General features: G+C 36.4%; 1 protein-coding gene across 1 annotated transcript; it reads right to left on the minus strand.

The window, feature by feature from the left end:
- Nucleotides 1-2,109: 2,109 nt before the first annotated feature.
- On the minus strand, nucleotides 2,110-21,193 carry LOC114251989 (ubiquitin-protein ligase E3C). Its single transcript, XM_089727772.1, has 21 exons — nucleotides 20,980-21,193; nucleotides 20,749-20,898; nucleotides 20,460-20,663; nucleotides 20,191-20,310; nucleotides 19,206-19,332; nucleotides 18,776-18,929; nucleotides 18,030-18,253; nucleotides 17,157-17,538; nucleotides 15,933-16,201; nucleotides 15,006-15,226; nucleotides 14,205-14,382; nucleotides 13,016-13,130; nucleotides 12,313-12,431; nucleotides 11,373-11,484; nucleotides 11,138-11,270; nucleotides 8,771-8,983; nucleotides 8,028-8,122; nucleotides 7,306-7,466; nucleotides 6,620-6,750; nucleotides 5,085-5,254; nucleotides 2,110-4,087 (listed from the first exon to the last, which is right to left on the minus strand). Exons 2-20 carry the CDS (start codon nucleotides 20,872-20,874, stop codon nucleotides 5,087-5,089), a joined length of 3,252 nt encoding a protein of 1,083 aa, XP_089583898.1. The 5' UTR covers nucleotides 20,875-20,898; nucleotides 20,980-21,193; the 3' UTR covers nucleotides 2,110-4,087; nucleotides 5,085-5,086.
- Between the last annotated feature and the right edge of the window lie 59 nt (nucleotides 21,194-21,252).

Below are 21,252 nucleotides of genomic sequence, written 5' to 3' on the forward strand. Positions count from 1 at the left end.
CTTTGTATATGTGTTTGGAACGAGGTAAATGAGCCAACTATAAAGCCTCGTTAAGTTTTAGGTACAGCCGCTGGCAAAAATGGTTCAATTATTTTTCGCTTCGATTTCTGTTAGCACCTATTTAAGCAGGAGTTCAAAACTGTTCTAATATCTCCACAAAATGTTATAGATTCCTAAAAAACTTAGAGATTCCATTCAACGCTAAAAGCTTTAAGATTTCAGTTTTCTTTTTATCTTTTTACTGTTAATAATTTTTTAACGATCAAAACTTTTTCACGTCGACTGTACACATGTATCCTCGTTTCTTGTAGGGTGGTACGTAAAACTTATGGCGGCTATAAATCTTTAATTGAATTCGTATCACCTATTCGATCAACGTGAATAATTGACATGAATAAAAATCGACGAAGGATTGGATATTTTTTTCCAGTAATAAAAAGAATAGTTACTACTATTCGTATTGAACAGAAGACGTTCTACGTTAAATATTTTGGCAGAACAAATTATGGCTATCAATAAAGGTCCTCCGACAAAGGAACCGTTTTGATGTGGTGCACTAACAAATTGGAATTCTGAATAGCAAGGATGAAGCACAATGATGAAGAACATTTAAAAATATCTGCTGCCTCTTTGAAAATGAAAAAAAAAAGTATAATGGTTCGCTCGCGAGGACTTTACGATCATCTACGTCTTTGCCTACGGAACAGCTGATAGTGATGGTAGGATTACTTCTCAAGTACCCATAAACTTACTCAAGTGTTTCTATCGCTTTGAATAATTAACGATGAACACGTGAAGGGTTGTTTAATTGGAACGACAAGGTACAAAATCCATAAATTTAACAGTTCGGCGACACAAACTTTTGGTGTTTAAGTGTGTGGCTGCGTATAAGTGGAAACGTTTAATCATAAGCGTAACGAGTAGACTGTCGCCCACTTTCACTCACAAGGTCGTTCTTTGGCATTAGAAAACGTTCTTCCTACGCCGATAATTATCGGTTCGGGCGCCTATTTGATATTAATTACTAGAACCCTACTTGGAGCGTTGAAACATTACATTATACTCTGTGGTTTAAATACGTATTCAGTATGTCATGGAATGTGTATGTGTACGTAATGGAATCGATGCTCTAAGTATGAACGTCTTGAAGTCGTCGTGGCCAAAAGGATAACTAAGACGTCCGGTGCATTCGTATCTAGCGATGCAGCGGTGTTCGAATTGGCAAGCGGGTACCAATTTTTCTAATAAAATACGTACCTACTTAACAAATGTTCACGATTGACTTCCTCTTGTGAGTCCGCACGGGTAGGTACCACCACCCCGCCTATTTCTGCCGTGAAGCAGTGATGCGTTTCGGTTTGAAGGGTGGGGCAGCCGTTGTAACTATACTATACCTTAGAACTTATATCTCAAGGTGGGTGGCGCATTCACGTTGTAGATGTCTATGGGCTCCAGTAACCACTTAACACCAGGTGGGCTGTGAGCTAGTCCGCCCATCTAAGCAATAAATAAAAACGCAATGTAAAATACTTCAAAGTCAATTGCTGTGTGGGGTTGACGACTTCTACATCGCAACAAAATACCCATTAGCTGCGTTCGCTTTAAGAAATATACGTAGGTAAGTTATATAAATTTAAACATAAAATTGATTGTTGTGTTAAGGTAGTAAATTATCCCTCTTTCGACTTCAAGGACAGAGATCATTCATTATCCTGCCCTTCTCCCAGTTACCTGGGGTCGACGCAACATGTTTTCTCCTTCCATACTCTTCTATCATATACCATTTCTTCGGTCACTCCCCTCTTACCCATATCGTCTTTCACGCAATCCATCCATTTCTTCTTAGGTCTACCTCTTCCTCTATATCCTTCCACATTCATAGTTAACATTTTCTTACCAACCTCATTTTCATCTCGTCTCATCACATGTCCATACCATCCCAAACTCGCACTTCTCAGTTTCTCTGTCACAGGTGCCACTTTCAGACTTCCTCTAACAAGGACAGGATATCCTTCCTCTTCAAGGACAGAGATAATATTTTTATACCTTTTTCATCTCACCTGTTATTTAGCTTTTCAACGCTACAATATTCAAATGAAACACTTTCAGTTCATCATAGACTTTATTACGTAGGTACTAAAATATAGGGTATAAAATCCCGAATTTGACACATCTGAACATCAGTGCTAACGGGGCTTCAAATCGAATAAATTATTAATTTTCCCAGTCGCAACTAGTTTCAAGTCGATTCAAAAACACAATTCACTAAGAACATTAACTATTTCTTTTTAACAGAACCTCCGTAGACCTAACTTTTTTACATAATGATAAATTCGATATTTTATTTACAATTATTAAAAATACAATACATTGCACTAACATGAGAATTAGGGAACAGATATCTACTACGATTAACGCCTACCGTAATATCGATACAGAAATTAAGTCATCTAAAATTAACAAAACATTTTATCAATCACAATAACTCTCAATATTTTCTTAATATTCATAAGGGGGGCAGACAAATTATTTACAAAACCCTAAAAATACATTTCGACGGCTGACAAGTTAAATCATATAAATTACCAAAACTATACGTGTGATTCTAAGATCAATATAAAAAATAGTAATAAATACGTATGAAGACAAATCTAATTTCAATTTAAACAAACATTTTAGTGGTCCATATCTTCATAAGGCTATACGGAAACGAGAAAGCTAGAGACTGTCCAAATCTTATAGCGGGGATTATTGCACGTTGTGAGTTATGACGTCACCGCCATTCGTGTGCGGGCGTGCGAGAGAGATAGCTAGATGCTCGCATTGCACACACTTCCATAAAACTTATAGCCAACTTTAAAATATTATTATAATTACTATGCATGAATAACGTACAAAAAGATTCACAATATGGTGGATTTTTATTATATTGGAAGACGGGCATACGCAATGATGACTCATTTATACATCTATAGATAAGTAAAAGTGAAAAACAGTTGAGTTACTTCTCCTCTGCTGGTTAATAGATTTTCTTGGATAGTAGCAAATGGGAAATTGTTGCATATAAAGTTTTAGGAAACATGTCACTTATAAAACAAAAGAAAAAAATGTAATGCATAAAATAAATCGAACGAAGGGTAGGTTTACGGTGCGCGCGATTTTTGACACATTTAACGCTTTTCGTTTTGTTATATGCGTAGGTATATAACAAAGCGAAAAATGTGAACTGAAGTCAGATTTTGATGGTATAATTAATGTTTAGAAAAATAAAAAACTACCCACATTTTTTAATCAGTATTTTTCTTGTGTTTCTCAATTTTAAACTATTATTATGACAAAAGATATTATTTAGCATCGAAAAGAGGAAACAAAAGTTTGAAAAACATAGCATTAGTGAGGAAAGTTATTTTTATTACATAACATTGCCTTCTAAGAAAAAACAACCACTTTTTTCTTCATAAGTAATACCTCGAGGTATGTTACTTAGTGATTTTTATCAAATTTCCAGCACTGGACGACCACTATTTGTGTTAAAAACGTTGCCAACAAACTATCATCTGTGATAAACGAAGAGGTAACATAACAAAAAGTCGTCCAGATTAGAATCTGCGATCTCTGGTGTGTAGTGTGCATACAGGGTGTATAAAGATCGTACAAAAACTTTTCTAGTACTATCGCGTCTAAAACAACTTCCTGTTTTCATTTTCTGTAAGGGCACACACCCTGTATATAAACAGATTTGCAAACTTAGCAAGTTTCAAGTACAGCGCTAGAATATTAAAATTCATCAGCCCCTCTATCCAACATTGCAAAACAAAATCAAACCTAATCATTCGAAGATCTTTTACATAGTTGCTTGTGTACAATAGTAATTCACTAAATAAACTTGTATACAACACGTAAAGATATCCATTAGATTTTCACCCGTTCATAAAAATGAAGGGAATCTCCGCGGTCAATAATATACACAATATCACATCGAGGTACATTTCGTATTGAAAATTAGTGAAAAAAAAAAAACTGTCAGCTTCATTTACAAGTTTAATGCACTAAATAAATAGGTATTGTTCCAACGCCGGTATTGTATCTGCAAACGGAAAATTTACATTTCTATTACATTTACTACTAAAAAAATCGATATGTCCATTTCTTTTTGGTTGGTTTACACCAAATTCATTAAAATTCTTGCATTAAATGAAAATATTAATAAAATTTCTATAAAGTTCCAGTTCCAATTGGGATATACCATAATTTAATGATGTGCTTGTCGTTATCCTTCTAATAAACGACCCAATTCTGAGATCGATCGATCTGTTATCTGTTAGGAACAAGACCTAAGGGATTTTATTCGAGCTAAGTCTGAATTAACAAGAGAACTCTTAAAACCGAAATGTCAGTCAAAGACAACTGTCAACAAACAGCGACATCTGTATAACAAATGAGGAACTAAGAAATTTGTCAATCTAGACTCTTAGAGAGACGAGTGCACGGCCCATTACCGTGGTCCATGGACATCAGTAACGCCAAGCTGCTGCCTACCACTAAACCAGCGTGTCTAAATGTTGGCATTACTGGGAAATAATTAAATATTATTTTTCTTTTACTCTACCTACTACTATTAGTTCGTAGTATAGTAGTAGTATATTAATCATAAATTAAAAGTGTAACTAATTGAGCCTCCGATTCTTATATCGAGTACAGATAGTGAGGAGGTTCGTGAGCCCGTCCGGATCAGCACCACAGTTATGCTTATCAGCGAAGCGAAGTGACCGCGTAGTTTAAAAGATGGCTTTTATTTTAATACAACTTTTCACGCAAAAAAAATATGTACGCTTTCTCTGACAAAACTAGTCGGCGACGATACTCAAACGAGGGGGCACGCGGAAGCGGAGTGCGGGGAGATCCGGGACAAAAAAAGCCAGACAGACGCGAACAGACGCGTGCGCAACACCAACAAAATAAGCAATAAGCCGCAGACTTAATGTGAATAGAATACATAATATAAAATTGTAAAAAGCAGTACGTAATAAAAGTATAAAAAAATATAAATTTTGTTCATTTCCTGGACAATTATGGATACCCACTTTTAGCTAAGCTCGAAGCCGGCCCCGGCCTGTATCGCGTACAGTAACTTCTCCGCGAGCTGCTCCTCGCTGTGGAACTCCGGCAGCTTCAGCAGGTTCATGCAGGTGGACGACGACGGGAGTCGATCCGACGCACCCGCAGACTGTATGCAGAACGGGGGCTGCAGGTCCTATGAGATGCAACCACATTAGCACTTAAGACCTTGACTATAGTAGAATTATTTTGTCCGTGCAGTTTGGGTCATAAAACATAGCCCGGCTAGGGCGGAGAGCATGTTGCGCGGCCGCAACGCCATTATCGATAAAAACAAATGAGTCATCGAAGGTAGGTAGGTACACGGAGGCGGGGTTGTATACGAAGGGTGGTGAGACATTGGTATGTTATGAGTCATTTGTACTTACCTGCAAATTATAGTACATTATGTCGAAGAGAAATGTGTTTTTATGCATTCGTTTTCTGAATTTCTTTAGTGACACAATGGCTACTCCTTTGTTTTGTATCAAAACGGCAGAATTTATTCAAAATAATATTGGCACGTGTTGTTATCAACAATGTGTTAAAAATTTTCACTGAAATAAGAATAGATCCCGAAAAGTTACAAAGTGTTAATTTCTGCCGTCCTCGTTAACTTGCTGCGGCGATATGTGGTGAAAGTGTTCGATTAGTGATTTTTGGTTTAATTTTTATCACTAACCCACAAAATGACAAAACTAAATACACTATCGATAACGCATATCGACAACAATAACGCGCATCACTATGCCCGTCCATAAGGCTCGTGAGTGGAAGAGAGAAAGAAAAACACTCTCTTCACCGCTCCGATTTTTTATGACCCAAACTGCACGGACAAAATAATTTTACTATAGTCAAGGCGCATAGTAGTAGTAGCTTTATTTTTCCAAATGGAAAGGCAAAGGTATACAGCCTAAACTTTTATATACATTTTTTATTTTATTTTATGAAATATGATACTATGAAATGAAATGAGATGAGATGATATGGGATGAAATATAATCTCAGTAAAATGGTGGTCATTTACTGAAATTTTTTCAGTGGACTTTTTGGAGGATCCCGAGAAGTTATGTCCAGCGGCTTTGTTTCACTTTCCCACATTTGTGCACTGTCACAGATATTAAACAGTTAGTAAACCACTGTTATTACTGATTTAAACCTGAAGAAACACTAAATAGACCAAATAAAACAAATCACACAACTTCACTCCTCGCGTTCCCGCCAAAAAGTACTCAAGGCGCATATTTAATAAAATTTTTGAAATCCGAGAAACAAGTATTGCCACCTCATTGACAAATATGTGCCGTTTTTTTTTGTTACCAGAAATACAAAAGCTAAGCTATAAAGTATTTTTTGTTAGTTCACTAAATTCGACACAGCGTCATCACGGAAGAAATGTAAATTGTGTAAAGATAGGTGTATATTAGCAACCGACTGTCTATCACCTCACATTGCGTTCAATTTTATGAATTTATGTCGATGTGTGCTCTTTATACGACCTGTCAATCAATACATTACTCACCTTAAAACCCAACAAGGGAGGCCGCGAACAGCTCGTGACAAATTTCAGTAGCTGTCGTCTCTGGTCATCCGTGAGGTTCTCGACCACCTTCCAAAAGCACTGCACGGTGGGATGCGAGTCCGAAAAGCCTCCTGTTCAATAAATTACATACATTAATTTACACGTACGAAAATCAAGTATAGTTCATAATTTGATAGATTATTCGACGATCTGTTTCAAATTCCGCTACTGATGTTCAGACATTAGGTCGAAGTCTCTATTGTACAGTAGTTTTTACTGGTGGTAGGACGTCTTATGAGTCCGTGCGGGTAGCTACCACCACCTCACCTATTTCTGCCGGGAAGCAGTAATGCGTTTCGGTATGAAGGGCGGGGCAGCCGTTGTAACTATACCGAGACCTTAGAACTTATATCTCAAGGTGGGTGGCGCATTTACGTTGTAGATGTCTATGGGCTCTAGTAACCACTGAACATCAGGTGGGCTGTGAGCTGGTCCACCCATTTAAGCAATAAAAAAAATTATACGAGCTGGATCTCGTTAAACTGGAACGGAAATACTCCCACTCCAGTATTGCCAACATAAACGTTAGTCGTGCTCGAGCGCCATCTGTCGCACGCGGACAGAACTACGTCCACCGTCAACAACGTGCCAGCTCTATCTCGTGGCGAGGAACACAAGCGTCGTACCGGAGTAGAGCGTGTGTTGTCGAAGGTCGCGCACGTCAATAGGCACCTCGGCGCCCGACACGAGCAGCTGCAGCTCCCGGCACGAGAACATCCGCAGCCAGTCCGCGTTCACAACCGACGCCAGCCCGCGCTTGAACGCGATGCACTGAGACCTTATTTGTCTGTTAACAATACACTTTGTACTCAGTTCGCGAATCTTAAGCTGCAACCTTTAATTTCAATTTGAACTTCCTTAAAATCTTCCTTAAAATCTTTAAAAAACATTCAATGAATTTTATTAACGTTACCATTTATAGTAGTTTCTAAGTTAGTTTTTTAGAACAAGATGTGTTTAAATGCGATTTAAGGAAGGGAGGAAAAACTACATGTGAAGGCTCCATAAATACGATTTATGCAACAAACGATCAGACCATATCAACACTTGAAAGGCAAACGTGACTAAGCGACAATAACTGCTTTGTACATAAATTATAGGCAATAACCATATTCGATGCCCAAAAAAAAATATATTTCTAGGTCTATTAAAATCATTTCATTTCTACAGCTACTAGCTAGGTTCTACTACAGCTAGATTCGTTAAAATAAATTTTGTTTTCATGTATTACAACTTTAAATTAGTCTACTGTAAAGTTGACACATTGTCACTTAGTCACGTTTGCATTTCAAGCGTCGATATGTATTCAGATATTGTGACACAAAGCATCTAGTGTGAAAGTTCGTACCTGTTCAATTTATAATCGGCGACTAGATGAATATATTCTATCCTATTTTCAGCGGTCACTGGAATGTTGGCACCGCCGGGTTTCAGTTCATCTATCTGTGAAATTAAAATATATTTAAAAAAAAAAACCCTCAATTTTTTAGGTTTGATATTTTAAAAGTTTTTGACATCATAATTATGCCAATTTGTGGCCTAATACTAATAATGGATCTTTCATGAAAATTATTGGATTCCTTAAAACACCAAACCTCGGTCATAAAACTTGCACACTACAGGCTAAGTATTTCAAAATTGTTGGTAACAAAAATTTGTTCATCCTGTGATGTACTCATTGTTTAGTAAAACTTTAATATCCCAACCAAATGATTACTTTATAGGATTGTTTTTCAAATTTCGAATCAAAATTCGTGACGGCAGCTCTAAATAAAATAGACAAATAATTGTGGACCAATGACACACAGTAATTCTGGATCCAATGTAGGATATCATGTACTATTGGAACTAAGACTAATAATGCGTTAAAATATTTACATTTATAAACTCGTTACACGAATATTTGTCCGACGTGGGAATCAAACCAACGACTCGACCCGACAGTAGAGGGCGCTAATTACTGCGCCATTGAATCAATCAACTTCCACCATTTTACTAATTTCTTTTTTCATTTACGCAAACATTTTCAAAAGTTGTTTTAAAAATGAGGGATTATTATTAAAACAAAATTACTATTACAAACTGACGTACCCTTTGCTCGCCCAGTTCATCGCTGAGTATCGTGAAGTCGAGTCCCAGCTCCGGAACGTCTTGCCTTCGATGAGACTTCAGCATCAAGAGCCCCCGGTACAAGCCTGGATCCAAAGAGGCCAAGGCGTGAACGTCCGGCTCCCGAGACGAGCACAGCTTGGCGAGGAAAAACTCCGCTAGTGGAAGTTCTACCAGTAAATTTTCGTACAGTGCCTACAAAATGTAATTAGACCCGTGACAACATATTTTGCATGAATTTATGATGAATTAGCGACCCGCCCTCGCTTCACTTCGGAAACATTAAATTGATAGCAGAGTCCCGCGATGTTACCCGCGGCTATTGTCGTATCGCGGTTAAAGCCGCGGGACGAAGCTAGTCTAAAAAAAGGAGCCTAAGTTACTCCTTATATCATCAGCCACCTATCAGTGAAAGTCTCGTCAAAATCGGTCCAGCCGTTCCAGAGATTAGCCGGAACAAACAGACAGACAGACAGACAAAAATTGTGAAAAATGTTATTTTGGTGTATGCACCGTATATATATTCATATGCATGTAGTAAAAAGCGGTTATTTCAATATTACAAACAGACAATCAAATTTTATTTATATGTATGTATATACAGTATAGATCACGGAATAGATAAATAAGGTTGGAATGGTAATGTAGGCGGGGCAAGCGTGCCACAGTTATGATTGTACAAACATAACTCGACCGATTCTTTCATTCACCGCGTTTAGTGCGCTTCGGACTACTTTGGCGAACAGATCTCCGCTTTATAGTGCCGTGTTGTGCAATTATAACTTGTAAAACAAAAAATCAGACCTCAAGTATAGAGCGAGGAGGTATATCTTTCGATCGGTAAGTCGAAATTACCATTTAATTACAATATTATTTGTCTAAAACATAAAAATATACTGAGCATTATGAAATTCCAAACATTAACAATATTATTGCAGCAAGTTATAAATAGCATACATTGCGCGATGTGTACTCGCCCAATGAACGCAATGACCAAGTCAGCTTCCAATGTACTACATGCATTGCGTTCTCTACACTTCAATCTTTGAAATTTAGGCCTTTGCCCTGATTGGCCGTGGTGCAGTTTGTCGATAGTGAGGTGACCATGTGGTGAAATAAAATCATCGACAGAATTCTCGACTATATTTACATTTGAAATCTATAATTTTTGCATTATTTTATATTTAATTAATGATACCTAATATATTCTTAGTGAGACGTATTTTGAGTAAAATAAATATGTATTATTATTACTGAATTATTATCATTGAATTAATGTGAAGGTATAATATAAAAGGACATGTAGACCTCTCATTTACGGGTATTTACTATATTGTCTAAGACGTATTAAAATCTAAGTAAAATGCTATTTGACTTATGCAGTAAATTAAAAATATTAGGTTTCCTAAAGAACCTAACGCCAGGGAACAATGGATTGACGTGACAGGTAGAGGAAACTGGAGACAAAGACGAGTACTATTTGCTCTAAACATTTTACTGAAAATGATTTTACGATAAAAAAATCAGAATACACTTAGTTTTGAAAAATTCATTCGCAATTAATAGCAAGCGCCAACTGCTTAACAAATACGTTTTATTCCAGGGACAGTGACTATTTGTAATTAATAAAAGTAAAATAGTTTTCTTTTTCAATATTTCTTTCATGTTTCATTTTCTCCATTCATTCTTCAGATAATTTATCGATAAAGAATATCGATTTTATCAAGCACTAGCGTGTATGAACATTTTTATTGCCTTTTTGCGTGTGTGAGTGTGTATGCCTACGGGTGTTTTGTGCTAGTTTGCGAACGAATATCTGTCCTGAGATTTATGTGTGGGTGTTTTTGTTGTGTGCGAAATACTTGTAATCACAGTATGTGTATGTGTAGAAATTAAAATAGTGGGGATGAAGCGGCGACACTCATTCTAATACAAAATTAGAGCAAAGGCCTTTCCAACCTTATTTATCTATTCCGTGGTATAGATTAACTAACAGCATAAATAAAAATATTAATTTCAAAGCTCGTGAACCAGCAATGAACGTGTACAAATCTTGGGGCCAACAACCGCACTAGCACTGTTCATAACTATAACTCGATTAATCTTACATACATATGCACATATATTATTTCGATTAATATTTTTTCAATTTTAATTTGTACTATAAGGTTAGATATTATAATCAGAGAAACTGCTGTGCTATTTATGTTTAGGAATACGAAGTTGGAAAAAATTGTACAAAATATCTAAGTAACAAAACAAATTTGAAAACAGGTTTTGTTAATTATTTTCATTAATATGTGAACATGTTTTTCTTAATAATAAATGTCGAGTCTATGTAAGATTTACCTTTCCAAGCATCCTGCCGACGAAGTAATAGTGCATGGGAAAATCATCGTACAACAAGTTAACGCCAGGATTAGGGTACAGCATATTATCTTTCGTTAAACGAAACAACCCTCTGTTTGGATCAAACGCTGATCTGCAATCAATAAAACAATTCAACACAAATATTTTAATTTCCGCTTTAATTGTCCAGAGGAGTCTGTCATAAACAGATTAAGAGATAAAAAAAAGAACTCACTTAAGTAATTCGGATATGAATTCTCGGAATAGGCCTCCACCGTCGACGCCAGCCTCTTCGGCGCCGGCTTGATTGATCAGTTGTACTCGTAACTTTAATTTCATATTCGGTTCTGCAAGGATATCATTCGTAGATTTAAGCAAAGACGTAGCTAGCCCATGTAGTGTCCTTGTATTTGAAGGGCGAGGCAGCTGTTGTAACTATACTGAGACCTTAGAATTTATATCTCAAGGTGGGTGGCGCATTTACGTTATAGATGTTTTTGGGCTCCAGTAACCGCTTAATATCAGGTGGGCTGTGAGCTCGTCCACCCATCTAAGTAATAAAAAAAATCACCCTAGCGCCCTCTAGTAATCGCGGGTCAAAATTCAATAGGCATAAATGTAATGGGTTCATTGAAGCCGAGGTCGGCGCTCTCTTTAACATAGGTAAAACCGCCTCTGGATGTAAGACAAGTGCTTCCGAAACGTCTGGCGGCGTCTTGAGGAGGTAATTCGAAACGATGCGATGCGACGCGACGGCTTTGCTTCACGAACGCGTGAGTCACCTTTAACTACCATCGCTTACATTTCGTATAAATATGTATATCAAGATAGCTCTTCAAAGCGTGCATTTCTATGCGCACTTCTATCCGTCCACGGACAACTTCCATAAATATCAACTGTATTTTTTTATTTCGTATTCGCGTCAAAATCCTTTGAGTTGAGAAGGTTGTATTGAATTTTCAGTAAAAAAATATTTTAAGTTGATTCGAGGGTAGTTTTAAAAATTTTTCGCAGATTATTGCAAGTAAGCAATTTATTCAGTAAAGTAATTCAGCAGACAAAAAACGCATTTTGACTTTTGGACATGAGAGACCACCAATCGTTCTGACGCTAGTACGTCCCTCTTAGAATTTGAGGGCTACGAGAAACAAAAGTAAAAAGAAACTAAAGCTTACCATTATCGGGACTGAGTTTGTCGAAAGCGTCTTCATACAAATGCGTGCGTCGGACGCTAATGTTTATAAACGGACCTTCACTGAAATTAGTCATCTCATACCAATTGTCGTGTTTTTCTCTGTAAAAAAAAACGGAAATTCATCATGGTCAACATCGCGTTTAGTTAACTCCGATATTTTCTATTAAAATCATCGATTATACAAATTTTATGAGATTCACAACATTCCTGATGTCTTTACTCAGTGTAAGCTCGCCTTTACTACTTGTTCCTGCATCTAAATAATCGTCTGTATTGTGTGAAGTGTAAAAAGACCGTAATGCAATTGACACTTGTCATCACATAGGTATCTATAGGCTCCGATAGCCTCGTAACAAAATTTCGTCAGCTTTATTCGACAATGACCATTTATATCTTATGTTTCATTAATTAAATTATCTTTTTTTTCAACAGTTACTATATAATATAAAAGAGAAATTTATAGATAACCGTATTTGCCTATTTTATTTATTCATGCAGAAATAAATAAATAGATATATACTAGAACAATGAACCTAAAACTAAAAACCTTAAAAAATATATATATATAATAACTAAAATATATTATTAAAAGGAGTCTATTTTTTCTATATGCCTATTTATATATATGGAGTATATTATACTCATATTACTTTAATTCTTCGGTAACAAATGTAACAACTTACTTTGCGAGTAGCGCTTGGAATATCAGGACTCGCGTCGAGAACGGCACCACGAATGGTATTTCTTTGAGTATCGTGACCGTTCTCAGCTCCTTGATTGTCAGCGGCGGGCCCTCTTCTGCAAATCAATTAGTATTAGAATGGTACCTATTAGCATAGCATTAGCATCGTCAGCAATAAGCACTTCGGATCCCTAAGTCCATTTACGACGACAGCATTTCATCGTTGTCAAACCAAAATCTGCTATGTGCAAAAACTATATTTTGAATTAACGAGTAAAAACATTTTCGTATTAAATTTTATATGAAAGTGAATTTTTAAAAACTATATCAATTGAAAGCTATAGACAAATATTAAAGCTATAGACAAATAACAGTTTTTTTTATACAATAGATAGGACTGTGAACAATACGAAAAGGTCAAAAAGTGAAAATCTCAAAAAGTTCACATAGTAGATTTTGGTTTGACAAACGTCGTTTTGACATCTTTTTTTCATTTTTATGGCACGCATTATGTCACGTAGGAACAAGTGTGTTACGAAGCTTTATAATTTTCACAATAAAAACTTTGATTTACTTTTCAAGACATGTGACTCCAGTTAAAATTAATTCATTAATAAAAACAGACGTTTATTATGTGCATCAGTATATAGTCAGTCGAGAGTCGCAAACAAAGTTTAAACGTTGGAGGTTTTTTTTTGAGTTTACATAATATCTCTAGGGTCGATAGTGAAGAGGCTTGTTTTAATTTTTCCATTATAATTTAATGTTATGTCTCCTCTTACTTTGCGTGATTGCGCAGCGTTGCTGCATCGACGCATATTTATTATTACTTATCTGTTGTAGGTTATATGCGTTGAGAGTAAACGAAAATAACTAAATTCTGACATAAATGACGGTTAAGCACCGGACTCCATCGTTCGGAACTGCTATGTCGTTTAACCCTTTGAATGTCATGTAGGTAACCGTGGCTTTAGTGGCCCACCGAAGGAATATGCGTCGCAATATCTAGTAGACTCTAGTAAAGACGAATCCGAATATATTGAGAATGTATCTATTTCTAAGAGACCACGTAGAGCACCGGTGACCTACATGGCCGTCAAAGGGTTAATAACCCGAACTGCAAAAGCCACACAGCGTATCGTGAAGCATCTGTAAAGCCCCGTCTCCGAGGCCGGCAAGTGTTATGTTACCTTGCGAGAGGTTCAGCTGCCGCAGATGCGTGGGGAAGGGTCGCGAGTGCACAGCGTGCGTGACGAGTGCGGCCCCGCCCCCCTCGGGGATGGCGCCCTCCACCGGCCACGCCGCGCTGCCGCAAAACTGGAGCCGAGAGTCGCGCACGTACAGCGCACGCAGGAGGTGCGTGCACACCTGACACCAGGAAGTCAAGTATTTAGCCACTTCCCCCTTAGGACTTTCATACAGAGAACCGCTATAGATCACGCCACAGGAAGACACAATCTATTCAAAACTGAATCACTTTGGATTTATATTACAAACGAAGCTATGGTTATCTAACTTCTGGCGTCATGAACTCAGCACATCAAATGAATATAAGAAGAATTTTTTTTAAAGATTTTTTTCGCAACACCGGTTTTAATTTTTTTTCCTTCTATACAAAATCAACTTTCATGCATCAATTTAGTGCGCTCCATTAGGTCATTTATAAACCATATTTAAATTCTAGATGGCGTTACAATAAAACAAACCAGATGAGAGCTAGCACGTCACCTATAAAGAATGAGATCGTACCTGATATCATATCGCTTGATTAATGTATGAGAAGGTTTAAGTGGGTTCCACAGGACGGAGCGTATATTAACGTGAACGAGTTCTAGTCTAGAGTCTACAAAAAATCTGTAGAGAAGAGTGTGAATCGAGACCCACGATACATTACGAAATGAAAAAGGATCCAAAGTCAAATAATAGAGTGGAAAAGAGTGCACATGTGCGTGGAGTATAGAACGATATCGGTGTTAGAAAAGTTTACTTACTTTAAATAGATGAGACCACGCTGGCGTCCTATTCTTGCCAGACATCTCGACGTCCGTGTAACCAACAGCATCTTTGTACAGTCCACAGGCAGTGAGCCTCGACTCAGGGTAGGCCAGTTCTATGAGACCGAGACAGACTTGGCGTAACGTTCTGCATAGACCGCCAAGTTCCGAGAATTCAAATGCGTGAATCCTGCCACCCCCACCGCCGGTGTGCAGCACTATTGAAAAACATCGAATGATGATAAATACTTATCTCTGGATATTTTTTTCGTTGTTATTTTTAGCTACGTTAGCGAAGTCGCAATAGAGTACTGTATATGCCGCCGCACAAAATGAGATACAAGATGAGTGTTGGCTATGCTTGATCGAGTTTTAAATAGGCAGGTTCGTCGACCTATTCCGGGTCAAACATGCTACACTATATGAGATGAGATGTTTTTCGGGAACCCTTTAAACACGTGTAAAAATACTGGTACGCCTGAATCGTAATACGTATTCTAATGTTTTAGCCAACAGCAATAAAGAACCAGACGACTTAAATCCTGGACCAAGCTGAATCAAGCGGAACTTCATTGCGCTGAAATATTATTTGGGACAAACTTAAAGGACGAGCTGGTCATAGATTATAGCATAACATTATATTACACAACGATTTGCCACAGATGACATAATGCTTCAGATGTGTGACCAATTTGTGGTGAAAAATATTACTAAATGTTATTTAGAAACTTAAGTTAAATAATTTCAACTTACACAAAAAATTACATCAAAAGTTAGCTTTAACTGAATTAAGGTCTACTAACAACTTGATATCAGCAAATTTTTACATCGAAAGAGACACAATTTATTATAAAAAACGGTCGTTTGGTTATTTATGTACATATAGATTTTTATAAAGTACAACAAAAGGCATATTAAACTTACCGCTCATTTTCTCATCATCGTCCATATCTTTGCAGAACTCCGTATCGTGTAAGGTTCCGATTAATAGCGAGAACAAGGCGCAGAAGACAGCCAAAGGTGCCAGTAGTCTATGAACACCTATCACAGAAGTTTCGGCACCCATACCGCGGGACAACGCAGACAGGAGAGACGTGGACGAACCACCGAACGAGGAAGCGTGGTTCATATTACTCAACCAGCGCCATAGACCTCGTAAGAATATCGGTTTAAATGCTAGCGTATACAATAACCTAAAAACAATAGCCTATTTCAGGTTTACAAAGAACTAAAGCCAGAAAAAAAACATATACTTTACTGCGTAGTTTAGTTTAAAAGCTCACAGCTTATGGCTGTCCCACTCTTCAAACCAAAATGGCGGACGCTTTTGCGGCAGTAATAGGCAACTCGGTGGACCTCTTGTGAGTCTGGTGGTAGGACCTCTTGTGAGTCCGCGCGGATAGGTACCACCGCCCTGCTTATTTCTGCCGTGAAGCAGTAATGCGTTTCGGTTTGAAGGGTGGGGTAGCCGTTGTAACTATACTGAGACTTTAGAACTTGTATCTCACAAGGTGGGTGGCGCGTCTACGTTGTAGATGTCTATGGGCTCCAGTAACCACTTAACATCAGGTGGGCTGTGAGCTCGTCCACCCATGTAAGCAATAAAAAAAAAAAAAAAAAAAAGGTCTTATAATACGTCCTACCACCCTCAGTTAACACTTTACCTTCGAAAGCTTTACTGAAACTTCGCAACTAATTTGCTAGTATAAACTTTTTCTTCGATTTAAAACTATTTCATTCATTATTAATTAATTATTATGCTATATGATATTGACATACTATATAATAAAGTTATGCCCTATATAACACATTTTGCATAGTAATAGTATACGTGTTATTTAAGTAATTATTGTACTCAGATAATTTGTTTTGACATTTAATCACCTGAAAGAATTAAGAAGGGAAACCCTATTCCTATTCTGCGAAGGTTATTTTCGTACAAAATGTTTACGGCCGAATGTGAACATTGACATTAATGAAGATAGAATAAATATGACATGATCATCATCAGCCTTTATGTGCCCACTGCTGGACATAGGCCTTCCCCAATGCCTTCCACATAATGCGATCCTCTGCCTTCCGCATCCAACGATGACATGATGCAGATTAACTAAAAATAATATTTTTATGTTTTTCATTAATAATTACCTGTACTTATGCAAAGCCATACGATGACTCAAAAGCAAATTGTGACAGATCTCAGACATGTACTCTAAAAATTCTTCACTTAAATCATTATCTGTTATTTGAGATATGGTGACCATAATGCATCTTTCTGGATCATTCAATAATTCAATACACCGCGTCAGCAGCATCTGTTCACGAATAGAGGTGGGATTCGGTTCGGTTTCGCTGTCACTTTCATCATCTTTGTCCGCTGCAGTTTCTTGACTGTACAGTGAGTCTTCAAATTCGTAGGTGATTTGTTTGTTGCACACATTCTCAGTCAATCTAGCTATTACCTTAAGGTATTCTATTACTATTCTATTGCTTGGCAATCTTGTATTGTCAATATTTTTTATTTCACTTACTGTAAAAAATATTTTATATTGAGCTGTGTTAGGAACGAGCAACTTGGTTAAGTAAATGCAATGGCAGCTGATGTCACATCAAAAATGGAAATATTCCATGTCATAATGTTTGACATTAATATTCTGATCTCTCTAGTGATTATATCTGTTTTAACTGTAGACTTCATGATATACAATACACTCACAAGTTTAATATTCATGTCAATGAACTACATATTAGTGCCTTATATAAACAAGTCTATAAATTCTGTGTGGTCTCTTAACATCGAAACAAAATAACTGCTGGCAAAAGAGATTGTGGGGACAAGTTTATACTATAGTCCTGCCAATCACCAAATAATCATCTGTTCCAGTTTTAATGCAGTCTAAATCCACTTATCATTAGATAGGCTGTGAAATAATATAGACAAATTGGCATTTATTGAATTGCTATTTATGCCATGAATTTTTAGTTAGATTTTAAAGCAATAACAATATCATCAATACTTACTAAATTGCCGGGGCTCTAAAACCAAAACCGAATGCAATAACCAAGAATCGTTTATAATCTTTTTACTATGATATTTGTTGTCGTCTTGTAAACACTTTATTAATGCTAAGAATGATAGTTTCTTTGTGGTATCCTGTGCTAGAGATGGTAATATAAACATTTCTACTGGTTCTGGATACGGATTGCACAAAAATGCCGCAGTAAACTCTGTTGTTACTGTATCTCTGAAACAAAATAAATACTTGTCAATATTGAACCCTCGGATTTTAATATAGAGTGCTAAAACCAAAACTGTTCTATGGCAAAGTTTTTACAAATACAATACCTTCCAATAAAGTAAACATACAACTTTTTCCTATAATCATCACTGTTTTTGCATCTTGTAAAACATAACAAAACAGAAGGTCAAAGGGGAATATTATTTCATTGCTTATCTTCTTTGGCTCTTATGTAAAATACTGTGTAGGTATATAAAAAATATCTTCTGTATAATTACCTTGAAAATAACTTACTACGAATAAAATTTGCAAAGCTGTATAAGATATAGAGATAATATATATTTATGAGTTATGATATGATATATATTTATGTTGCCCTGGAAGATACACAAGCATATGGCTCACCTGATTAGTCATAGTCATGAGGAGTACCAGGGTCCTGATTAGTCATAGTCATGAGAGCCAAAATGCTGCTTATCATTATTTCAGTTAAAATTAATATTATAAAATAAATAATAAGCAACTTACTCATATTGAGGAATGTTCACCCGCAGGATCAGTGCCAGAGGGCGCTGAATTAACTCTAAAAGTGCTCCGCTTAATGGGGTGGGTGGGTTTGGTGATGGACCATACATTGGTGGGGTCTTTTCACATATTAATTTACACAGATCCATGAAATAGCCTGAAAATTTATAAAAGAGTACAAGATCAAAGATAATGTTTTTTTTTAACTTTTACTGAAGTCTTTATTGCTATCACCTTCATCACAATATTTATTGAGTTTCAACAACAAATGAAAGCTGATTATTTTAAGAAAGAAAATTTAGGTAATTTAGTGTCAGAAAACTATGTTAATTCTATTGAATTATTAATATCGCCTTCTTATAAAGCCTGTTGAACCTGTTGAATGTTAATTTGAGTTGTTATGCCAACAATAGCATGATGTGTACAAACATACCTCTTTTAATTAAATACAAGAATGTATTGGCAACAAATCTCAGTGCCTCATCACAGTTCATTGCTGCTTCTACTGTACTAGTGGATGTGAATACTTCAAACATTCTGAGTGGAACTGCTAAAGGCACCTGGAACATTGATTTTTTAAATACCATCTATACTAGGGGTTCCCAAACTTATTTTGTGTACTGCCCACTTTGAGAATAAATTATTTTTTAGTGCCCCCATTTTTTCACCTACTCAAAAACCACTATAGCGAGAGCTCAGTAGGTGTCTAAGAGTCCTCCTAGATGAAGTTACAAATCGCCTCCCAAGCTTCTACAGAGTGCCCCCAATTTTTTTTTCTGGGTCCCTTACTGTCCCTCTTTAGGCCTGCAGCACCCACAAGGGGGCATTATCACTCACTTTGGGTAAGATTTTTTTTTCCTACCTAAGCTGAGAGACTATTTCAGCAGTGAGAGCCGATTTCAGCAGTGAGAGGCTATTTCAGCAGTGAGAGGCTATTTCAGCGGATGGGAAAGGCTGATCTATAGTATCTATAGAATTTTTACAAAATTATTTTAACACATTATTGAAGACCAGTTGTGGTTGAGGCTTTTGCTCAGCAAAGGCGGGTTTAGCCACAGTCTCTATATTAAAATTCATAAGGATATGAAAAGGTACATATAGTGACTACAAAAGAGAAAGCCATCAATAGTCAAAAGGCTATTGCTTAACATTGGTAATAAAAACGCTGATTAACAGGCTAGCATTTGAAAATGTGTTAAATCTAAAATGGTTTTTCCGTTCAATTAGTAGACTGTTTCAATATTGTGAAACCCTAATAGCCTCTGATCATAATTGTTTTTACTGAAATTCAGCATTGTATATTGTATTTTAGAGTTCAGAAATATCAGTGTAAAATTAACACTTTCAATGTTTTTTTTAATCGTAAAATTTAATTATATGACATCAAAATTATATGTTGGGCTAGAATTGTTGCTCACCTCTGTGTTATACTTCAATAGTCGCAAATGTAATGCTAGTAATCTTCTTATCTGTATACTAGAGCCACTGTTGTGGAAGACCTTTTTCCATTGTTTTAACAACAATTGTGATATTGATACCTATATGAAACAAATTTAAGAATGTACAGTAACATCTACAATGCTAGTTAATATTCTGATACTAGTTAAGGTTCTGAAAGAACAGACTGCTAGTATATTTTGTATATTTTATAATTTTTTTTAATAAAAATTTAGAACTTTAAACTTACCAATCTAGAAACATCAGCTTTGTCATCATAGAAGAAAAATATTTTTGCTAACAGTGCTGAGATTGTTGTTTGATCCTCTACATTAATTCTAGGAAACATATCATCAAATTGGTCCCTTTCTACTTGTTTACATTTTTTTCTGGTTAAGTAGCTTCTAAAATATGCTTGAATTTTTACAACACTGTTTAAACGTTTTCGGTGTTCCTAAAAATGTAGTTGAATGATAATTATATCACCAAATCTACTTTGTACAGGGTGGTGTGGTGAACTATTAGTACAGGTTATTTACCTCTCGTTTTTGTCTTTGTAACTGTGTTTGTTGAATCAAAGAGTCTCTATCCGTCTTTCGTGCCGCGCTTGCACCTGCTAAATTTTGTTGGGGTTTTCGCCTAAAGTCTCCCTCGAATGAATACATGATGTTAAGAAATTTTCATAAATTCTGAAACAAATATACGCCGTGTAAACAACGATCAGCTGAAACTGAGAAGATTCAAATTCATGACAAACACAATTTACCAACCTTAGTTTGCAGTTCAGTCAGTAAATATATTTTGATTATTGGTGATGAATCGCACATACATAGCAATCACAAAGACCAAATATTTTCATTCAGCAATCTAACAGGCAAATATATAATGCCAGTGAATTAGACATTTTGGTAATTTTGTGTTTTGTAATTTCAGAACTCACTTTGTTTGACAGCTGACTGACATTTATCGAATCATCTTTGATTAACATCGATGCAAATTTTAATCGATTCCTTCATTCTTATTTTGCGAGTATAAACGTCCAT

The sequence above is a fragment of the Bombyx mandarina genome, chromosome 05 (assembly GCF_030267445.1).
Source record: "Bombyx mandarina strain Sakado chromosome 05, ASM3026744v2".
Taxonomy (NCBI): domain Eukaryota; kingdom Metazoa; phylum Arthropoda; class Insecta; order Lepidoptera; family Bombycidae; genus Bombyx; species Bombyx mandarina.